This window comes from Vigna umbellata, chromosome 5 (assembly GCF_029865625.1).
Source record: "Vigna umbellata cultivar VRB3 chromosome 5, Vumbellata_1.0, whole genome shotgun sequence".
Classification (NCBI taxonomy): domain Eukaryota; kingdom Viridiplantae; phylum Streptophyta; class Magnoliopsida; order Fabales; family Fabaceae; genus Vigna; species Vigna umbellata.
Genome location: NC_142169.1, coordinates 62,528,160 through 62,551,749, shown reverse-complemented (window position 1 = coordinate 62,551,749; position 23,590 = coordinate 62,528,160). Strand labels below are relative to the sequence as shown.

General features: G+C 33.1%; 3 protein-coding genes across 5 annotated transcripts; 2 read left to right on the top strand and 1 right to left on the bottom strand.

Annotated features, from left to right (window-relative positions):
- Positions 1-2,380, top strand: LOC124845406 (putative protein phosphatase 2C 13). Its single transcript, XM_047322500.2, has 2 exons — positions 1-376; positions 1,011-2,380. The coding sequence occupies exons 1-2, from the start codon at positions 188-190 to the stop codon at positions 2,004-2,006; spliced, it is 1,185 nt and encodes a 394-aa protein (XP_047178456.1). The 5' UTR covers positions 1-187; the 3' UTR covers positions 2,007-2,380.
- A 5,067-nt stretch (positions 2,381-7,447) lies between these two features.
- LOC124845405 (small ribosomal subunit protein bS1c-like) lies at positions 7,448-11,788 on the top strand. Its single transcript, XM_047322499.2, has 7 exons — positions 7,448-7,876; positions 8,580-8,855; positions 9,105-9,185; positions 10,149-10,430; positions 10,514-10,624; positions 10,908-10,994; positions 11,462-11,788. The coding sequence occupies exons 1-7, from the start codon at positions 7,616-7,618 to the stop codon at positions 11,564-11,566; spliced, it is 1,203 nt and encodes a 400-aa protein (XP_047178455.1). The 5' UTR covers positions 7,448-7,615; the 3' UTR covers positions 11,567-11,788.
- A 1,684-nt stretch (positions 11,789-13,472) lies between these two features.
- EMB1441 (zinc knuckle (CCHC-type) family protein) lies at positions 13,473-23,231 on the bottom strand. Of its 3 annotated transcripts, none has more exons than XM_047322483.2 (13): positions 22,934-23,231; positions 22,650-22,859; positions 22,425-22,549; positions 21,274-21,766; positions 20,966-21,151; positions 19,673-19,966; positions 19,138-19,290; positions 17,962-18,116; positions 16,654-16,759; positions 15,612-16,553; positions 15,243-15,321; positions 14,250-14,612; positions 13,473-13,920 (listed from the first exon to the last, which is right to left on the bottom strand). In XM_047322483.2, the coding sequence occupies exons 1-13, from the start codon at positions 23,036-23,038 to the stop codon at positions 13,730-13,732; spliced, it is 3,402 nt and encodes a 1,133-aa protein (XP_047178439.2). In that variant the 5' UTR covers positions 23,039-23,231; the 3' UTR covers positions 13,473-13,729. The 3 variants fall into 3 exon arrangements, with proteins under 3 accessions (XP_047178439.2, XP_047178440.2, XP_047178441.1); XM_047322484.2 differs by having other exon boundaries at positions 14,250-14,609; XM_047322485.2 differs by lacking the exon at positions 22,934-23,231 and having other exon boundaries at positions 22,660-22,799.
- Positions 23,232-23,590: the final 359 nt, after the last annotated feature.

The following is a 23,590-nucleotide window of genomic DNA, read 5'->3' as shown; positions in this document are numbered from 1 at the left end:
AAGAAAACAAATAAAAACGCAAGAAAGCAAACGGGAAATTCTGTTGTCAAGAGCTCTCAGAAAAAAAGGAAAACCCTAATTGGAAACGCTATCGCAATCCCTAAACCGTAGCCCCAGTGATCCGTTGCAGTGGTTTTGGAAGAGGCGAGCTAAACGCGGTGTCTTGGCGATCATCGTGAGCCAGAACATGGTCGTAGAAACGGAAATCATCTGCCAGAAGAGCATTCCCATGCTGGACGTGAAGTACCACCTTTGCGTGGCGCAAGAACACGGTGTTAAGGTTGATGTTTCGCCGACCTCCAACGTTGTTCCCATCTTCGGTCACGTGAGGATTGCCACCGAATCTGTTTCTACGGAAACGACTCGTTTTGAATCTGTGGGTACTTCTGGGTTCCCTTTTTTTCCTGAATTTTTTGATTGTCTTTTTTATTCTTTCGGTGTTTGATTTTTTATTTCTCCTTTTTCTGAGATTCCTTCTTGGGATTTGGTTTTGTTTCTATTCGGTGTAAAAAGTGGTGTTTCGTTTTGTTTTGGTGTCGGTTTTCTCTTGGAAGTTGAATCGGTTGATTTTAAATTTTCCTTTTTAATTTCCCTTTTTATGCATCAGTCGGTGTGCACTACGTGTTCTTGCTCGTTATTTTGATTGTTAGATTTCGGGGCGGGGAGATTAAATTTTCGTGTGGAATGGTTGTGGGGGTTCCAGAAGCAGTAATTTTTTTGAAAGGATTTTGAATCGGGTGTTTCTATAATTTGTTTTCCCTATACCTTGCGTAAAGAGTAATAAGAAAACATACTTTGTTTATTGTGTTTTAAACATTTTTCCCTGGGTGAAATCAGGTGGTGCAACTGGTGTTAATGTTAGTTTGTATTTCGATTGGTTCAATTATGATAGGATTTATTAGTATAAGAAGCGTAAAAGCAAAGCTTGTGATTTGTCTGTATATCTTTGTTTCATAATTTCCCCTTAACCTAAATGAATTGTGCTGACTAATGTCTTGTGTGTTTTTTAGGCTGTGAGTTTGCCTGAGATGATTGGAGATTCAAGTTTAGAGGCTCCTGCTACTAAGTTTACACCAGATGTGCGATCTGGCTGTTGTGCTGATATTGGACCCAGGGGGTCTATGGATGATGAGCACATTCAGATAGATGATCTAGCTGCGCACCTTGGATTCAACTTTGAGCATCCTATGGCAAGTGCTTTTTATGCAGTTTTTGATGGGCATGGAGGGCCAGATGCAGCTGCCTTTGTTAAAAACAACGCTATGAGATTATTTTTTGAAGATGCTCATATGCTGCAATCATACGATGCTGATGCGCTTTTTCTGAAGAGGTTGGAAGATTCTCATCGAAAGGCGTTTTTGGGAGCAGACATTGCCTTGGCTGATGAACGAAGTGTTAGTAGTTCATGTGGAACAACGGCGTTGACTGCTCTTGTACTCGGGAGGTATTTGATGGTTGCTAATGCTGGGGACTGTAGAGCTGTTCTTTGTAAGCGAGGCGTAGCTGTTGATATGTCCCAAGATCACAGACCGAGTTATTTACCAGAACGCAGGAGAGTGGAGGAGATGGGTGGTTATATTGATGATGGGTATCTCAATGGTCATCTTTCTGTGACTCGTGCTCTTGGGGATTGGGAGTTGAAAAATGCACTTGGTTCTGTGTCGCCTCTTATTGCCGACCCGGATGTTCAGGTGGTCACATTGACAGAGGAGGATGAGTTCTTGATCATTGGTTGTGATGGTATTTGGGATGTACTGTCAAGCCAGGATGCTGTTAGTCTGGTGCGGCGTGGATTAAGAAGGCATGACGATCCTGAACAATGTGCCAGAGAGCTAGTTAAGGAAGCTTTGCGCCTACACTCCTCAGATAATCTTACTGCGATTGTTATCTGCTTGTCCCCTGTCCAGATTGTTGAGTCTTGTCTACCCCAAAGGCGAAGATTCAGATTTTGCTCCCTGTCTGAAGAGGCCCGGAACAGGTTGAGGAGCTTGCTAGAGGGAAACTGAATGTAAATATGGTTTTCACGATTCACAATCATTCCTTTCATGAAAAGATTGATTCGTGTTTGTAGGCTGTTTTAGGTTTAGAGCCAAGCAGTCAACAGTTTTGTAGTGATAGAAAAGGATAATTGTTGGGAGTTTAGAACTATTTAATTTAGGGAATTTATCTCGGTTATTTTGGTGGATGTTGAGGAACAAGTAGCTAGCTAATTTTGGCGGGAACACTGGAGGATTTGATTTCAGATCATTGTTAGATCTGTATTTTATGAGATGATTTAGACTTCTCAGCAAGGATGTAGGTGAATGCATCGACCAAACTAGTTATTTTCTTGACTGTTGCATTCAACAGAGATTTGTTTATGGGATGAGATAGTTGGGTAGAGGGCACGTTTCAGCCTATATGATTTTTTCTCTCTACACGTTTACTTCTAATTCTCTCAAACTCTCAAGTGCTATCAGAGTCGAGGCGCTGGAAAATACAATTTCATATGAACTACTATTTAAAGATATAATTTATTTTAGAAACATAATAAAATTTATAATAAATACTATATGAAATTTTAGGGAGTTCATAGCAATAATAATAAAAGTGGATTATGATATAAACGTCGCTATTGATTTTCTTTCCACGCTGCATTTAGATGATAGGATGATGGACACCTGTATAATATGTGGCTTTATGTTTCTCTGAAGGAAGATGTTTTTTTAATATTTTTTTTACAATTTTTTTATAAGGGTTAAATATGTTTTTAGTCCCTAAACTATTGGCCGTTTCTGGTTTTCGTCCCTCTTCCAAAGTAAGGTACAATTTGGTCCTCATTCTTTAGAAAAACGTTCGTTTTAGTCCTCAAAATTTTGTTTTTAGTCCTCGTTTTAGTCCTCAAAACGTTCGTTTTTTCGACTAAAACGAACGTTTTTTAAAGATTGAGGACTAAATTGTACCTTACTTTGGAAGAGGGACGAAAACCAAAAACGGTCAATAGTTTAGGGACTAAAAACATATTTAACCCTTTTTATAATAGTCAACTTCATAGTTTGTGATTAATTTGTTTTAAATATATGAATAAATAAATAAATTAATGACACATAATTTATTATAAAAATATTATTAAAAAATATTGTTAACCTATCATAATCTTTTTGGTCTGTTGTGAATTGAACTACCTCTTGATTACCTGATTTTGTGTTTCATTCTTTATTTAAGGACGTAACGTCGTTCTCCAAGGGTTGTAAACATTTGTGTTGTGTGCTTGTAAGGCCATTGGCTGGTGCTTAGATAAATTTAACCTCTGCATAAGCTCATAAAAGAAAAATAAAATGACCAGGCGTTTTACTATCTATCTGTGATTGATACATATATTAAGTATCTAAGTATAGTAGGGAGTTCCTATTATATAAACTCAAACAACTTATTATACTAATTTTATGTTTGATTGACTAAATTATAATCTCAGTTATAAAAGGTTCATTTTAGAATAGGGTTTGGTTTGAATAGACTCTTTTCAACCATGGGATTTGTAGGGCTAAACCTAAAACCTACTTTAAGACGTATCTCCACTTTCTAACATGATCAGTGCATCATAAAATTGATCTGGTCATTGTGTCTGTGTTTGGTTGTTAAAATTGAACTCAACAACCTGATATTACCAATACCTGCTTAGTGTTTTCTACTTTGATTACATTTAGAGAAACATCACACTTGGAGAGAATCATAATAAGAAATATCTGAATCTGTGAACAATTGCAATGGTTAAACTTTAGTACCACAATACAAGACTATTAAATTATCATTGTTTCTTAACTTGTTGAATCAGCATGGAGTAATATTGCTTTAATCTGTCTGAGGACCAAAGGAACATGAGAAGACATGTTTCAGACAAAAACATTTGGATTGCTTATGTATTATTATAGCACCCAATAAAAATGTGACAGCTTTGCCGTATGTTTCAGTAACTGAGGACATGTTTGTACCGTTTGCATCCAAAAACCATAACCAAACCCACTCAACGAAACAATTAATCCACTATGGAGTCCAAATTTTCACATCACCAAAGTCAGATATGTAAATAGATGCTGTTTTTAGGTATATTTGATACTGTTGTTCAATTAATATTAAACTTTTTACACTAATAATTTATGGGTTTTCTTAGGAGATTAAATAAAAAAACACAATATGAACTCAATGCACATAAAATATTAACATTATATTAATTGAATAATTGTCTTTTAAGGAATCTCCTTTATTATATATTTTTTAACTTTCTTATTTCAGTATTTAAACTCAGATTTTGAATCCGCAATCATTATATATGTAAACAAAGTTATGTTAAATATCTATTTAATAAGCAACAAAACAAGACAAAAAAAAAAAAGTGAATGAAAAATAAAAAAAATAACAAAAACTAAAAGAAGAGAAAAAGAATAGAAATCATGATGATATTTTATCTAAGAGCGCCTCGTATTTCACTTTAATTGCGATTTAGTATTACCACATCATTATACAAATTTTATATCTATGGATTGTTCTTATAAATATTTCACAGTTTTATAAATTTTTGTTTTCACTTTCCCTTATAACAACTTAAAAATAATTCAATCATTATAATTAAATACTAATTCAGCAAAATATAATAGATTAGGTCTTCTGAGAGAGTTAGACACCATTTGTTTAATTATTTTCGAAGTCCTTAATTTTGCTGATAAATTTCAAATAGGTTCTCACTTATTTTTATTTTTCAATTGAGTCTCTATTTTCAAAAAATTAAAGTAATTAGGTCATTGTCGTTAGTTCTATACTAACACCGTCAAAGGGGTGTTACATGTCAATTGGTGTTTTATTTTGAATTTTTGAATTATTTTTTATTTTTATTTATTTTATTTTATTTTTAAATAAAATAAAAATGTCAAGAATTGGAAAAATGACAATTTGATATTGTGTCACGTGACAATCACAGTGTGACATGCCATTGACAGTGCCACGTGTCATTGTTTGGTCATATGTCATTACATTAGTCTCAATTTGGTTTTTGTATTTTTATTGTGTCTCAATTTGATCCTGTATTTTTATTTTGTCTCAATTTAGTCTTAATTTTAAAAATTAAACAATTTTGTTCATCCTTAAATTCAAACAAAATTTAAATTGTATATAGGTTTAATTGCTTCCTTTGTCCCCAGTTTGGTTGAATTGTGTCAAATTCATCCTCATTTTTAAAAAAGTTTCATTGTCATCCTCACGTGGTGTAAAAGTTTCATTGTCGTCCTCACGTGGTGTAAAAGTGTCAATTGAATCCAAACATAGAAAAAATTTGTGTCAAAGTAGTCATTTTTCCTATATATCTGTGTCTTCCTTTCATACAATCAAGTACAGATATTCATTTTACCTTATCCAATTTAAGGCTTTTCATAGCTCCAGAGAAGTGACATATGAAAGGAAGACACAGAGATATAGGAAAAATGACTACTTTGACACAAATTTTTTCTATGTTTGGATTCAATTGACACTTTTATACCACGTGATGTTTGGATTCAATTGACACTTTTATACCACGTGAGGACGACAATGAAACTTTTTTAAAAATGAGGATGAATTTGACACAATTCAACCAAACTGGGGACAAAGGAAGCAATTAAACCTTGTATATAAGTCTTAATAAATATTTTTATTAAATATTTTTAACAAGATTAAGTTTATTTATATTTATATTTAATTAATTATATAAATGTTAATTATGTTATTTAAATATACCTATAAATAAGGGTTTAAAAAAAAGAGACATGACATGCTAGTGTGATTTTTTATGGAGAAAGTTCTCGTGGAAGATCATGAAAGAGAAACTACCTTTAATTATCATTTTCACGAAAACTTTCTCCAATTTTTTATTTAAGAAAAAAATGAAATTTCACATTAATAATTTATTCAATGAACTAAATTATTTGAAAAATTCACACCACCATGTTATGCTACTGTTTTCTTTTAACTCTTATAGGTATATTTAAAGAACATAATTAACATTTATATAATTAATTAAATAAAAATATAAACAAATTTAATTCTTTTAAAAATATTTAATAAAAATATCAATTTTAATAAGAATATTTGTTAAAATTTATATAAAAATGAAATTTTATTTGAATTTGGAGAGGGACAAAATTGTTTAATTTTTAAAATTAGGACTAAATTGAGACAAAATAAGAATAGAGAGACCAAATTGAGACAAAATAAAAGTAAATGAATCAAATTGAAACAAAATAAAAATACAAGATCAAACTGAAACTAATGCAATGACATGTGACCTCACAATAATACGTGAAATGTCACGCTGTTATTGTTACATGACACAGTGTCAGTTTGACACGTGATATTTTTATTTTATTTAAAAAAAAAATAAAAAAAATAAAAAATAAAAAATTTAAAAAAACCACGAGGTGAGACTTTCTTTAACTGTGTTAGTAATGCTAAAAATTTATTTTACAGACTTTTTTGTTTCCACATAGATAAGTTTTGCTGAAGTTTCGTATAAAACACAACTATTTTTATTAAGCACTCTCCACACATACAATAAATAGAATGCGCATATTTTAAATTGTAAGGAAAAGGCTATTTCTTTTTTCTTTCATTCCTATTTTACTCACCTTTTACTACACAAGGATAGAGTCTAAGGTTTATTAGTACAATAAATTTATGTTTTTGTTTCCAATTTTTTCTAAGAATTTTATGATAATTTGGATATGATACCAGGTGGCTCATTCTATAATCTTAAAGGAACATCAAATTAGTTGTATTTTCTTTCTTACTTGATCCTGTATTTTAAATGACCATATTTACATATTTATATTTTAGTTGGTCAGCAGTTAATTAAATGATTGATTTGCAACACAAGCACATCTTTCATCTTAACAGTTAACAATGCTCATTGCAAATGATTTTGTTATGAACATTTAACTTTTAAAATAAGTTGTGGCTGGAATATGTTAGTTCAATTTATTTGAATTATGATTTCTTCATCTCAAATTAAAAGTAAAATTGAAAAGACACAATGAAACAATACTGCTTAGTAAAAAAGTATATGCATTTTATTCATATAATTATCAGTACAAATTTTTTTAAAATAAATAAAATAAAAAATGAACGTGAGTTTACACGTACTTTTATATGATAAATTTATAAAATTAAAATAATATAAAAGTTATTTAATTAACGTATCATTTAATTAAAAAAAATTCTTTCGATTAAACTTTTTGAATTTTTGAAGACTCAATAAAAACACTAAAATTTAATAGAGAATCAATTCAAACTTCCTACTCGGAGTTAAAACTTAAATAAACATATATCAATTACTGTATTAAAAAATAACATTTTACTTTCTATTATTTAGTCGTCTCCTATTTTTAGTGTCACTATAATTAAATTGAAATTTATGTGGCTACATTGTGGTATTACAGAGGGAAAGCAAAGGATGTTTGAAAAGAGATTTGTTTGGAAATTATGACTTTGATCTTTGAAGTTGTAAGTTTCTGCGCCATAAAAAAAAGTGAAACAATTACTTAATTTCCTTTCATTTCGATAATTCACGCCTTATCTATCAAACACCAAGACTGCACTATACAAAGCTGCCATGCCGATGGCGATGACGGCGTCGCAGTTGCGGTGGGGATGGAGGCCGCCGCCGAAGCATCAACGGCGTCCTATGGCTCCGGTGGTCTGTTCAGTGGCTATAGAGAACGCGCAGAAGAAAGAGAGAGCGAGACTAAAAACACTTTTCGAAGAAGCGTACGAGAGGTGCCGCACTGCTCCCACTGAAGGCGTCTCCTTCAGCCTCCAGCAATTCACGGACGCTCTCGACAAATATGACTACGAATCCGAAGTTGGCACTAAGGCACGTTCCTTTCCCTTTACCATCCAAAAATGGTTTTGAAGTTGTTTGTGGTTGAGAGTGTTTTGTGTTTACGGCATTTGCTAATTGATTGTGTATGAAGAAAATGAAAGAGGGGCGAGAGGTTTTAAAGTGTGGTTGTAGTTGCTGTTTTGTCTCTGTCCATGTGTTGTAGAGAATTATGGACAAATTGCTGATGTGACCAATTTAGGTTATATAGTTATTCTTGATTTTATAAAAAATTGTAGAAAATGCAGCTGATGTAGCGCAAGTGGTAGAGACCCTAAATATCTAGTAGGGTTGAGGACTGAATTTTGGATTCTTGGGAGGGGTTTGTAATTGTAGCCTGAATTATACTTAAGTCCTATCTGGATAAACTTCTTCGTAAGAGATGATTGGATACACGTTTTTATACATGCAAGAGAGAACATAAAAAGGTAAAATGAACTGAGTTCGCAGAAAATAATACCTAACCGGAGAAACTCAAATTCTTTTTTCCTTACATATTTTCTTCTTTAACTGGTGTTTACAAGGAAGTTTATCTTAATAGGGCCTAGTACATTTTACATTTTTTTTCCCTCACATGTTTTCTTTAATAAGTGTTTACAAAGAAGTTATCTTAATGGGGTGTAGTACATTTTAGTTTACCCTTGCATTTTGAGGGTTTTCGAAATGAACTAGTGATGGTTGCTGTTTGGTTTTTCAGGTTAAGGGCACTGTTTTTGCCACAGATGCGGGTGGAGCTTATGTTGACATTACTGCAAAGTCCACAGCCTACTTGCCGCTGCAAGAGGCTTGCATTAGCAGAATTAAGAAAGTTGAAGAAGCAGGTATAGTTCCTGGGTTGAGGGAGGAATTTATGATCATTGGTGAGAATGGAACGGATGATACATTGATCCTGAGTTTGAGGTCTATCCAATATGACCTTGCATGGGAGCGCTGTAGACAACTGCAGGCTGAAGATGCTGTTGTCAAGGGTAAGGTGGGTTTTGCTAACTGAGAAACTTAATTCGGTTAGGATTTGGCTTATAACTTATCTGTTTTTTTCAAGTCTTATTTGTTATGACATCGATTTGTGGAAATCTTTCAAGTAAAAATTACAGAGTAAAGCATAAGAAAAATTGATTCTGTTACCTTTGAGAATTTGTTTATTTGATCGTGGATTGCATTAACTGTTTCATTTCCCTATCCATCTCTATCTTCTGACTTACGTATATTGTATGGCTGGCAGGTTGTCAGTGCAAACAAAGGCGGTCTGGTGGCTCAAGTGGAAGGCCTCAAGGGTTTTGTTCCATTTTCACAGATATCAGCGGTAAGCTTCTTTGACATTCATGGACTGGCATGAATTATATTCAACTTGTAGCAAGAGCTCAACATATTGGCATTAATGAAAGTATAATAAGGGCTTTGGTGGGAGCAAGATTGAATATGGTTAACTTAATTGTGGGTATTTCAAAAGATGTAAATCTCAAAAGCATATTAACAAAAGGTGTATAAATGAGTTGAACTGCACTGAACACTTGAAACTCAGACTTGGCTTGCATAAAAGTACGGTGCTCAAGCTTGGCTCAGAGTTAAAACTTTGGCTTGACTTGTTAGGAAGTATAAAGCTTCAGTTTGACTTGTTTAACTCATTTATAACTTTTCTTTATCAAATATATTCTTAATGATTTTCTTAATTTTATCAGTATTGTATTTAACAGACATTTTCTTTACAAAAAGAAGTAGAAGTAAGACGTGAAAGAGAGTATTTGAACATAGAAGTTATATATAATCATAATTTTTTTAGATCAATCACATTTTATTATTATTTTATTTACATACACATGTACAAGGTATTCTTGAGCCTTTAATGTCAAGCCTAATTATTTCAAGGTAGCTTGACCTATCCAAGTCGAAAGTCAAAAGCTTGAGTTTGTTTTGCTTGTTATGTGCTTCATCAAACATTTAACGGGTGGAGTTTCAATATTTCACAAATAACTCAACTCATTTATATTCCTAAATGATATGGAGAATAACAAAGCCATAATAGAATAGTTCTTTGACAAGTATCGATCACTACTAAACTTATAAATGTCCAACTTCCACTAACATCAATATTGAAATTGTTTGATGCAATTTTACTAACAATACTTCTATCCTTCAATAAATTAATGTAGATTATTTTGGGTAAATAGAAAGTTTCATGTCATGTTCATTCTTCTGTCTTATTGTAAAAAATTACAATTTCAGCAGCACACTCAAGCAATTTCCCTTTTGCCTCTTTTCTCCTTAGAAATCAACTGGAGAAGAGCTTCTTGAGCAGGAGATTTCTTTTAAGTTTGTGGAGGTGGATGAGGAACAGTCTAGACTTGTCCTCAGTCACCGCAAAGCTGTGGCTGAGAGCCAAGGACAGTTAGGAATTGGATCCGTAGTCATTGGCTCTGTTCAAAGCATAAAGCCATACGGTGCCTTCGTTGACATTGGTGGAATCAGTGGCCTCCTTCATGTCAGTCAGATCAGTCATGACCGTATAACTGACATTGCGACTGTTCTTCAACCTGGTGATATTCTGAAGGTAAACCTATGATAAGCTACACTGTATTTGCTTGGAATCACAGCTGTTATGTGAACATAAAATCTCATTTGTTGTTTGGTTAGGTGATGATCTTAAGTCATGATCGGCAGAGAGGACGTGTAAGTCTTTCCACAAAGAAGTTGGAACCCTCACCTGGTGACATGATTCGCAACCCAAAGCTTGTCTTTGAGAAGGTATAATTCAAAAGAAGTAAATCAAGATTTTTGCCTGCTAGTCGTATAAAATAAATTATGATTGTAGCACTCAAAGTGGCTTCACTTGTCATGGTTTATTTTAAGTTTACCACTTCCTGCTTCTCTCCTCTTGATTGATATCGTAGAACAGCCAAAATACAGGGTTCCTTTGATTATGTTATAACTTCTTTCTATCTCTTGCTTTCTGTGACAAATCTAATCAAACCTTCTCATTATATTTGAAAAAAAGGCACCCTTATAATTCTAAATTTGTTTTTTACAGGCGGAGGAGATGGCTCAGACATTCAGACAGAGAATCGCACAAGCAGAAGCTATGGCTCGTGCTGATATGCTCAGGTTCCAGCCAGAGGTATTTATTTGTTCAAAATCTCATCTCAATGATTGATACTGAACGGAGTTCTAGCCTAGTTAGATTGCAGTAGGTACAGTGACGAATTAGCATTTTCGCTTTTGTTAAAAAAAGTAAAGTCACATACTTCTGCTGACTATAAGCATTATAGATTCTGAAATGACTATTTAAATGGTGTTTTGGTGGTCCTTTTTAGTGGATGAAATACGAAAGTGTTATATGCATTTCAATTCTGATGATCCTAGTTAGGATACCGGTAGTTTTGATATTTTGGAGTTTGGAGTCCTGAATGACTCATTTTACTGACTAAAGATATATGAATATATTCTTGCTTCCAACTATTACAAGTTTCATCTTTGAGTTGGATATATTTATTTGATCACGTTATAGCATTCATGCATACTTATAGAGATGCACTGCTTGTTCATTGGGTGAACCTATTTCATACCTATCCTTTTTGTTTACAGGGTGGATTAGGTCTCAGCGGTGAGGGAATCTTAGGACCACTTTCTTCAGACTTGCCTCCAGAGGGAGTGAATCTGAGTGAGGTACCCCTGGCTCAAGAGTCATGATTCTGAACTGAGAGCCTTTTGTTTTTCTTTTTTATACCTTGATCTGAATATTGTTGTAGAAAGACGAACCTAATGTAAAGACCGGTTTTGTAGCAACTCATTTTTGTAGAATAGGCTGTTGTAGAACTCTTCATTTTCTCTCTAAATTATTTCGAGCTATTGTCGCTGTTATCTTTGATTAGATTGAAAATAGTGAAAACCAGTTCAAAAACAAGATTTACATATTTGTCTCTGATAACTTCATCATTACCAACTGCTACAGACCAAGAGTATCTCTTGTGTGGCTTCTTATAAGCAACACATAATTTTTAAGTAGTTTATGCAAGTTTTGCTTAGTAAGAACTCACACTTTTATAATTTCTTATTTACATTTTATTTTTTGACAGCTTAAAAGTAATTTAATTATTATTTGTTTTAATTTTTTATTCTTATTTTTCTTGTTAAATATGATTTCCTGTATAAATTCCTGTTGTCACATTTTACTACAATTTTTTATAAGACAACTATTTTTTTATAAACAATTGGTTAAGGACTCTATTGGAAATACTCTAATATGTTATACCCAACTATAATTAAGGTTCTTTTATTTTTAAATATTTAAAAATTGTATTGTAAAAAGTAGAAGCCGCCACCGTTTCATTAAAATTATTATACTTTATTGCAGTAAACAAAAAACATAGTTTAAATAAATCTTAGAACATATATAAAGTTTCTTGTTTGATTACTCCTGTTATGGTTAATCATTTTATATAAATATTTAAGAGGAGGTGGACAGAAAGGATTCAAGAGACAAGTTTATATATTTTTTAAATCGTACTAATTATATTTTAATGGATTTGAGTAAATTTTCCGAAAAACTGTCACATCTTTTTTATAGTTTTAAGTTCTTTCATGTTTTAAAATGTTTTTTTTATATTTATAACTTAATTTAATTATTAGATTTTAGTTTCAATAACAGTACTCAAAATTTGTTGTTATCGCATGTTATTGATAACATATCCTTTTCTGTAATTCTTTTTACATCCAATTTTTTTTCTGAATTATTGGTAAAATTCCTGTGATAATCCAAGCAAGAAGCAAAAGTCACGTACCCATAATTTTGTAATTATATTTCATGACAGTGAGCGCACTAACTAGTTGAGGGGTAGGGTATATGTTAATTATATTTCATGACAAACACATCTTACTAATTTCTGTAAAATTCCTTCAATTTTGCAAATATTTTTTTATTCAAATATAAAATTTTACAGGACTTTAGAAGCATAAAATAATTCTTCTAATTTTGAGATATTTAGCAAAAAAATTTGATAAAATTTAAAAGACATGAGCTTAGAATTTTAACAGGAAAAACTTCTAGTTTGGTAAAATTTAATTTGTTGGTTAACTTAAGTTGAAGAATGTGATTCAACATGTGAAGATTTAGAGCAGAATGTAATAATTTGAAATTTTAATATATGATTATTTAATATATAAAAACTTTTAGAAGTATTAACCTTATTAAAATGTTTGTATATAATTATTTAATAAATTAAAAATACTGAAATTTAAAATATATTAAAAGTTAATTACATTTTTCTTATATATTTTTATTTCATGAACTTTTTTTAATGATTATTTTTTTTTGGTTTTATAAGTTTTTACCCTAACTCATAAGTTAAGACCAAATATCTGAAGAGGCCAAATTGACATCTAGATTTAAATAAAAGACTGATTTGACATAGTTAACGAATCAAACTTATTTGAAATTAAAATTGCATTTGAAAGAAATAAAATTTAACTAATTTATATACAGATTACAATACAATTAGACTTACAGCTTAATAAGAATAAAACTAAATAAAAAAATGTTTTTTCATTTACGAACAGTTTCTAAAATTTAAAAGATTGTTAAATAAAAGCATTGTCGTTCGATGATGAAAACTCATATTTACAATATAAGAGACTATCTTCTGAATAAAATCGAGAGACAGTACTGTTCTATGACTGTAGGGCAGAAAACCAAACAGGATATAAAACTGACGGGAAGAAAACTTCCTTAAGGTTCGAAATTAGGAAGGATATACAATATACAAATTTCTAAACTCAAGCTAAAGAAAAGAAACAGAAACAGAAACAAAACTTGAGCTGAGTAAATACTACAGAAGTGCGGAAGTAGAGTTAACTTCAAGCTTGTTTGCTGCTTTTCTTGCTTTTCTTTTGCTTTTGCTTCAATTGAGTAAGGCCGGCTGCTGATATTTTCACATTACCAATAATTGCAGCAACTAGCTCAGGATCTGTACAGGCCTTCATCAACTCCTTCTCTCTGGTTGTTGCTTCTGACATGTGGCTGAACAAGTTCATTGCAGTTTTTGCAGCTGTACAAAAAACGGAAAAAGAAAAATAATTATGGCCACCTCTTGAAACAAATATCGACTACTCTAAAACAAACATAGATTACCATGGCCAGGGGAGGAGAGAGAGAGAGTATATCATAGACTCCAGGAAAGAAATAATACAACATGCAGCAAATGCAACAGTTACAGAACCATATGAAGATACTAGTCGCCAATTATGAAAGAACAAATATTCGAACTAAAAAGTAGTTTTCTAAGACTTACTTCTACAAGGTACTACTAGTCCAAAATACAAGATAGCAAAAAAGAAATACAGTAAATTAAATAATAATAATAATAATAATAATAACCTTTCCCTTTTTTCGCTGGTCCAGGAATTATCTTCACCCGATATTTGTAAGACTGAAGTGCACTGTAAGGACCACAGACAGGAACAGCATACAAGAGAATGTCATTAGGAAGTGGATTCCCAGTCAAGTAATCCACATCATTTAGTTTTTCTTTTTCTTCTTCTCCTATTTCATGAATATCATCTTCTTCCATTGTCACCCTGTCTGCTTGGGAAGTTTCAATATCAGTCATTTTGGGATTTTCTTCAGCTTCACCAATTGCATGCCTATGCATCAGATCATCTGATTGTTCCTTACAATCCCGAGACAAGTGACCTGGCTTCTTACACTTGTAACATATTTTTGGGGCTTCAACAGGACCTGCTACAATATCATATTACAAACAATAGACAATAAAACAAATTAAACACTGCGATAACTGCCATATAAATAAGTGTCTAATTTACAGTGAAATTTAGATCTCATAATTAGGTAACAGACAAGGTAGTGACACAATGAATTACAAAAACAAGTACACCACCACTGGGCAGTGAACCAAGCAGAGTCACTATTCAATCCTTCAAAGAGGCCCAAAGACTGTGCATGAACCAAATAGTGGAACTTGGTAAAGAATTTCCTGGAAGTTTGACTTGTGACACAGTCGACTTGTTTAGTTCATAAAACAAGTCTATTAAGACAATGAAAAAAAAACATTATACAAACTAAATTTATTACCATGAACAACTTCATATAAAATACAATATGCATGTTCATGAATCTATTAATGAAATGCTTGGTCCAGCTCAACTCAAATTGGCTCTCAAATCTAAATTATTTGAGCTAAACCAATCAGAATGGTTATATTATCTATTTTAGCCAAACTCAACAAACAAATTGATTCACATAATTACATGCCAAATTTTAAGGCAGTCGGATTGTAATCAAGCTGGGACCAAACTTGTTGGTTAGCTCAATCTCAGTAACACTAGTTATGAAACTATTTAGAAGGCTTACCGTTGCCAGATTTTTTCCCTTTGTCTAATGCATCATTTTCAGATGACGTCTCTTCCTTCTTGATTGATTTTCCAGAAGACTACAAATACCAGAAAAACAGGTTGACAGTTATAGGTGGAGCCAGGGAAATCAGAGGAAATATGCAAGAATTAGATGGGAAACAGTAATATGTTCTTGAAATTTTCCATTATGTGATCTCATGTTCTCCTACACTCATTTATTCAAAAGGTGTTTTAGGAATTACAGCATTAATTAAATTTAACATCTTTTGGACTCATCTTAGCAAATATAAAGCAGATGGTGCATGAGGCTAAAATATAAATTATTCTGTGGTTGGAAATGAATGGACATGTAAGCTACTGAACTCACAGCCAACAATGCCATTCGGATGTTCCTTTCTTCCTCATCCTGGTCAGCATACTTCTCCTTTATCTTTTTCAATTTTCCCTTCTGCCCACGGCTGATTTTTTGACCACCACCTTTTTTCACATTTTGATCTTCCTTTGCAGGTAGATTTGCAGAAATACCTTTCAGTTTCGGTTCATCCTTACCATGTTCAACATTTGAATCTGTATCTTCATGTTTCTGTTCTTTTTTAAGCTTTCGTCTCTCAGCTTTTGATACGTAAGGTTTATCCCTAACAGCTGCTTTACTTTGTTCCAAATGTTTATCACTGCCTAAATCAATTTGAGAGTTCTCAGTTCCATAAAGCTTACTTGGTTTAGCAACAGATCCAAGTTCCAGAGCTTGGTCAATAAGTTCCTCAAGTTGAGGGGGGACAGCAACTAAGCAATCTCTGCTAGTGTCTGATAATATCTCCCTATCAACCATATTTGATGTACTTGTCTCTTTCACAGGAAAATCACGTGAAATTTCCTTTTTGGAGCTGATAGTAGCCAAACCAGTTTGAGATGAATCTTTGGAAAAGTCTTCTGATAGGGGTTTGTGTGAATCTGCAGACAATTTACCATTCATTTCTGAGTCAGTGACAGATTTTATATCAACATCCTTCTCAGATTCTGAATCAGATTTGTCTTCGAGATTAGCATTTTCATAATCATCTGTTGCTTCCTCCTCTCCTCTCACTCTTCGTTCATTTAAATGTGATCCTAATGAACTCTCATCCAAGCGAAACAGTAGGCCAAAACCCATGATAAGAGGGTGTGGTGGAAGAAAATTTTTCTTTCCCCGGATCATGAAACTCCCTACTGTCAGATATTCACCTGTAGGAGCTGTTTTACTAACCTGATGAGGAAAAACCCACCAGGCACTAGTAACAATTTTTGAATCCCATGCCTGGCTATGGCAGACCTACATTCCAAATTGATGTGGTAAAGTTAACGTTTGGTTTATTTCACAACCAAAAAACTAAATTTAAATAACAAAGTATAGGCAGGTGTTAAGCATATACTGTGAAACATCCTGCTTGGTTTAGGGTCAGTGGTGGAACTGGCTGAACAGGCTTGTGATTCTTGATAACAGTACTAGAAGCTCCATGCAGATCAGCATGTACATACCTATTATATGAACAAATCAGAGATCATATACTTCAAAACAGAAAAATGTTTAAAATTTTAAACTGAACTTTTATTTCTAACGAACATTTACAGATGTTCCAGGTGCTTTATTAGAAATGGCATGGTAAAATTAATTTGAATTGAAAATAAAATTTACAAGATTCCAGCTTCTGAGAAGTCTTAAGACCAAAAATCTCCAAATTGATGAAGAGATATGAGAAAGTGCATAAAAGTCCATAGTTTTTCTATCTGAGGCTCTAAGGGGGAAAAATGAAAACTACAAGACGAGGAATGGTTTTCAAAAGAATACAAGTTGATGATGCAATGAGAAAATAAGATTAAGTTGAAGATAGATGGGTAGAACCAAATAACTATGAAAGTGCATCGAAGTCCATACTTTTTTTTTTTTTTTCTATCGTCGAGGTTTCAAAGATCAACAAATAAAATGCAAGAGAATAAATGATTTTGGAAGGAATACAAGTTGCTAATAGCTTGACGATGTAACAAAGAAAGATGATTAAGATGAAGAGAATACAAAAAGGGGATTATTTCTTCAACCACAAATCTTTTGGATATAAACCAACCTCAGATGTCAGTTACCAAACAAAGAAAACCAATGCACTCATGAGAAATAATTTCCAAGAACCTTAATTTGCAATGCCATGGCACTCACATCCGATGATCCCGCACAGTACAAACCCATACTTTCAATGTGGATTCAAGTCCCACAATTTGCAATTGAATAGCATTAGCTATGTTGGAACTGGGGAAAACCACCATAACTACCATAATACCTAACTCCCCCACCTCACGTCCCAGGTACTTCAGTGTAGCAATAAATTACAAACTAGCAAATCTCTAATTTTCAATGGTATTCGGTATTCCAACTCTAACAAAAGGAAGTTTCCCGTGATTTTCTTCATTGTTTGCAATATTCACAGTGATCTCAGAACTTTTTGAAATACTCAAATGTTCTTAATCAAGTATATAGGAAGTTTTGGTTAAATAAAATTTTCTTTTTCAAACGACATAGAATTTAACAGTCTTCAAATAATATTGAGACATGTCAACAGTTAAGTGTTTATCATTCAAAAGAAGATAGAATCTGAACCATGCTAATATTATTTTCAACATTACTCAACATTTAAGCATTAGCATCAAGGAGGTAGAAATTTATGTGTAATATAACAAGAAATACTCACAGGTCTCCCTTTGACATATACCGCTTTACTATCAGCTCATTTTGCTGTGCATCACGTCCACTGATAACCAAATAGTTCTCACTGGTAATGAACCAATTAAATTTCTCAAACCAGTGGACTTTGCGCATATGTGAAATTGAGGCAACAGTTTTTTCCTGGAAATAAATTTGATAGGAAACATATAATTAATTTAGTTAAGTAGAGATATCAGGAATGCAGAAGAAATCAGACTAGGGTTGCATATGAACGTATTACAGATATAAAATTGGAGAAAAAAAACCTATTGTTAATTTCTATTTTAGAGAGAATCGATAGGGAATAAAAAGACCATTGATAAACTTCTAATTTGGAGAGAAGACACCAAAGATGACAAAATATGATCAAAGAAGGAAATTCAGAAGCATCTTTAAAAAAATAAAACAGTTTCATGAGAGCAGAGAAAGTATCGAAGCAGATTATAATAAATTTGCCTAGGCAAGATCCAGAAGAATATACAGGATAAAAAAATAATAGGCACAAGTTGACTTGTATGTCCTACCACAAATGGAAACCCAATTAAGTAACAAACTTATAATGCATATATATAATATGATCATAATGACCCAATAAACTTGAAGTTGGAATGAGACAAACTCTGCAAAATAATCACACTGCTTAATTCTTCCAGTAATTACATACTGCATCTTTAGTTTTTTAAGCCTCAAATGAACTGAATAGGGGTCTAGTTCCCAGTCAGATTGGTGATCTGATTTTGAAAAAAAATGATTAATAAGCACCCAAACACTTAGGAAACCCTACCATAAAAGATGCTTATAAAGGGAGCGGGATAGAAAAAATCACTTAGACCCCACAAATTAAAGTCACATAGCATTGTTCCTAAGAGCCAACATCACAGCAGCACACACTCTAAGACGCTTCACTCAGCAATTTTGGTCAGCCCTTTGAGACATTCAACCAACTCTAACACCATTTGTTAATCCTGAGAGAACCAAACTACAAAAGCTAGCTGCTTTAGTCAGGGTGCTCAAGGCCTTATAAACCCACATCAGTACCCTATACTTCAATGCCGGATGCAAGTCCCATACCTTGCAATTGGATCCTTATAGATAGCAATCTAATATCTGCACATTAATTTTCAATATAGATTAAAGATTCACCAATAAAATTTTTAACCACCTGATTAAGCTGTAGGCGAGTCTTTCTTTCTGCAGCTTTAAAAGCCTTTTCATGGGCAGTTACAGTTTTTTCCTGTTTGCTCTCCTGCTTTTTCTTCTGTTCATACCACCTCCGAGCATTGGCATGAGCTGAAAGAGCTAAATCAACTTCAACCTGGAACATCAAGATACTATAGTCAGTAATGTTAAACATTCAGGAGAAAAAAACAATAAAAATCAGCATTTCAAAAACAATGAAGAAAATCGGTGAGGATAGTGATAATTTAAGAAGAAAAAGTGATAATGCCGACTTATAGACATAAGACTAGCCTATAGGAGAAGAAAATAAGGTAAACATCATTGGCATGTTTAAGTGGTTGGAACATAACTCTTTTTTTTAAAAGCTTTAAATGATGCATCAGATAGCTTTGCTATGTTTTCTTTTATTACTTTATTGTTTACTATTCACCCTTTTTTGAGGAGGATCATTATCCTCCCTTCTCTTTGTACTTTTCTCTGAATGACTTTATTGCTTTGCATGATAAATAAATAAAAACCTTATCCACAGGGAGTGTCTTCTCATCATCATCCATCTCATCAAGATTGTTGCTTAACAATAAAGTCATGCAGTTCCTCTCAAGATGGAGCTTGTCGATGAGGCCAGCTACTGGATTTCCAGCTTTCTTTTCTTCCTTTACCATCCGAGCAAGGTCATCCCAGTTCATACCTTTTGCTAGAGCTACTCGAACAGCTAATATAGCAGCATCCACATCTTCCAAGTTATATTCTATCAATTCTGCCATCTTAACGCATTGATCAGCTTCTTTCCTCAAAGCATGTACTCGATTTTCCTACATAGAAAAAATGAGATATATTATGCTAAGTATCAGATGCCCTAAATATTTATTTGAAGTTATAATTGTGTCCAGTATTACCACTTGCAACCATAAATAATTGTTTTAATTTATAGATGGAACCAGCAGTTAAAGATACACATGTTAAAATTCACCCCTTTGATGAATCTGAAGTAAAAAAATGGAATTTAGAGCTTATTTGGTTCAAAAAAACATGTTTTGTCTTCAGTCCTATCATGTAATTAATGAAAATAAAAGAAGAAAACTGATAACAATTTTGGAAACCAAATAGGCCCCCTTTATTTTCCTGTCCTTTGTAGCAAGACAATTATAATTTCAAGTAGCACAGCCCAAATATTTATATTTTGCAAAATGGAACCACATGTCCAAACGAAAAATTGAAACCACCACGAACACAATCTGGTAAATATTAAAAATTATAGGAGATCATATTGCCATAACATAATATATAATAATCTAAACCAAACATAAAAAAATTGAAATTACAAGAGAATTTGTTTTAAAAATGAGCACAAGTCATTAGAAACATAATAAACAAAACAAATTATTTATTGTTGTATTCAAATCAATATTAGTACAAACGTGTAAAAAACAAAAGAACAAAAATTAAAAAAGGGAATTAAAATAATTTAAAACAGTGATAAAGACACAACGCAACCACTATTTATAAATGTCCATCATATTCAGTAGGATAATGGGCCTCAGAGGATACAACTATTGCCTATTGCATCTTTTAAAATACACTTTCAAATCCACATGCTTTATGTTCAACAAGAGTTTTGACACCACATGCATTGAGGATCTAACTCAAACAAGAACAATGGACACTAAGAAATACTACCTTTATATGATCCAAAAGTGAGATATTCAATTAACAAGATTGTGTGCCACATGGCTCATGACTTTTAAATAAGTGTGTTGCCAGTTTGGGCAACGCTAAATAAGTGTGTTGCCAGTTTGGGCAACGCTACCAACCTGATCCTGGCGAATCTTATTAAGTTTCTGAGCAGCTGTGTTTTCTTTGGCTTTCTGCTGCTGTTCAGCTCTTTGACTCTCAATTTTGCTGTAGAACTCATCTAAGGCTGCATCAAATGTCTCAAATTTTGTATAATCCCTTGACTTAAACTGGTTGAGTAAGATGGGGCAGAACTCATCATACATCTGTGTCAAAAGACACAAATATGTTAACACTAAATTCCACAAACATCTGAGTAAGAAGTTTTTTACTATTTTCTCCTCAAAGTTTATAGTGCTGCTAAAATTACAGAGAAATAGAACATAACCTGGCTAACACTTCCAGGCTGAGATATTGAAGAATTGTTCCCCAAATTTTTGTTCTGCATCACAATGTATCCTTCAGGGACGACTTCACCTGAAATAACATCCTGCATCCAATCTTCAAATTTCACAACAGCTTGGACCAAAGCCTGAATAGTAGCATTATCCCACGTTTTATCTTTGGGAACTTTTGTACTTGGAATTAGGCCAGCATCTAATATTATATGTTCTGAAAGTGCAGGTCCATAACCAAGTGCCTCCCCAAGGACAATTTTCAGTGTTGATACCTTGCCACCTTTTTGGGTTCCCTGCTTCTCTTTTGCTACACTAGAAGCATTATTTCCATTTCCATTGACCTTAACAGTCTCATCGCTATCATCTTCCTTGGAAGACACCAGAGATGCCCACAACTTTTCAATAGTAGTTCGCTCAAAAACTCTACAACTTTCAACAGGATAACGATGACGTGACATAATTGCAAGCCCTTTATCATCGTCCCTGTTAATGACAAATGGCAACCACTGTTAATCACAGACATTTTCAAAATCCCAATTATAGGTAAATTAAATAACCAACAACCCATGCCCCAAAGAACATAAAAAAAAATGCAAGCTAATGGATTCTGAAAGTGAAGTAAAACAATGTTAATTAATTGGTCCCGATTAAAAAGCAAGGTCTGATGGCATAACACACCATGCCAATTAGCTCGACTAGGCATGAATAAAAGATTCAAATCTAAAAATGCAATACATACACAATCAACGGGACACTCTCATGATCCTACAAAATGCACACTTCACTCTCAACAGAAGATCCTATGATTGTGAGCTGGTGAAAACATAGGTTACGGGGATTCAAACAGTCCCTCCTTAATATTTTATAGCACAGTAGTTTTATGGTCTGTTCAGGTAAACTTGTCTAGAAACACTTTAAAAGAAAAGAAAAGAAGGAAAAGTGAAATAAGTTTCCCCAAGTTTGCGGCGAAGTCAATATAATATGAAAGAACTTCTACAAATGCATAAAATAAAAGAGACACTTATGTCATTCTTGTTTTTATTTTTATTTTCTTCTTACATAAATAAACATGAAGAATCTGCTCTAAAGGAATCCTAGACAGAAATGGGAAGTAGAGGACAGAATAGAAATTAGCAAGAACCTGTGAGACCGCAGCAGAGTCATGACGGTAAAACTAGAATCTGTGAGGAGGATATTCCCCTGAGCATACAACTCCAATATAACATAGTTCGCATTCTCCCCAAGTCCAAATTGGAAGAGAATAATCTGCCACAGTTTTCATAGAAAAGAAAATTATACATTTTTTTTGGTTTGCGAAATAAAAAAAAGTTGGTGGATGGTATATGGAAAGAGGGTTACACTATACCCGATCGTACCCAAGTTGGCGCACATCCTCGAGCCTCCTCGTACGAATATGCTTCCTCAATTTGAGAGTGAAACCAGAAGGCGTGTTGCTCTTGTCACGCATGTAGATAGTAGAATGCAATCTCACGCCACTCTCCATGAGCAGTAGAACCTTCTCGCTCTCCCCAGATTCCGAAACTCCACTGCTGTTCATCAGCTTAAACACGTAGGTCTGCAGAGAAGGAAAATGGAATCAAATCGAATTGAGGAAAGTGAAAGAACGAAAAATGAAAAGGGAGGAGCTACCTTGGGAGAAAGATCGTAGACGTTGGAGCACCGCATTCCAATGAAGCGCCGGAGGCATTTAACCTCGGCGGCTACATCGGCGGTGTTCATTCGCACCTTCACCATCTTGTGTTAGGGTTTTGATAAATTAGTGCGAGGGGGGAGAAGAAGAAAAGAATATAATTTTATAGTGTGTTTTGATTTAATTAATTAGAATGGTTTTGGAGAAGAAGAAGAAGAGGGAAGAGCATGAATGTATGTTCTGTTCTGTGTTTGGTTGCAGGGAGAGGAAGAGAGACAAGCGGAGGCTTTTAGTCTTACTCTTTTTTGGATTATTTTTTCTGTTTTAAACAACTTTTAATTGTATATGATGAAAATACATATATGTCTTTCCTTAATTTGTTGATTTAATAAAAAGTATTACATAGTTTTGATAGTTAATTATGTTCAAAATATATAAATAAAGATTTTTTTTAGTGTCCACTTTTTCTTTCTATTTTTACTTTTTTAAGTTTTATTTTATTTAAATTTAACTACTTTTTAAAATTAAATAAATAAAAATCATCTATAAAATAAATAAAAATCATTCACAAAAATAAATAAAAATTATGTATAATTAAATTACAAAATTATTTATATTTATTTTTATAACTATAATTTCATTATCATTTTATTAAA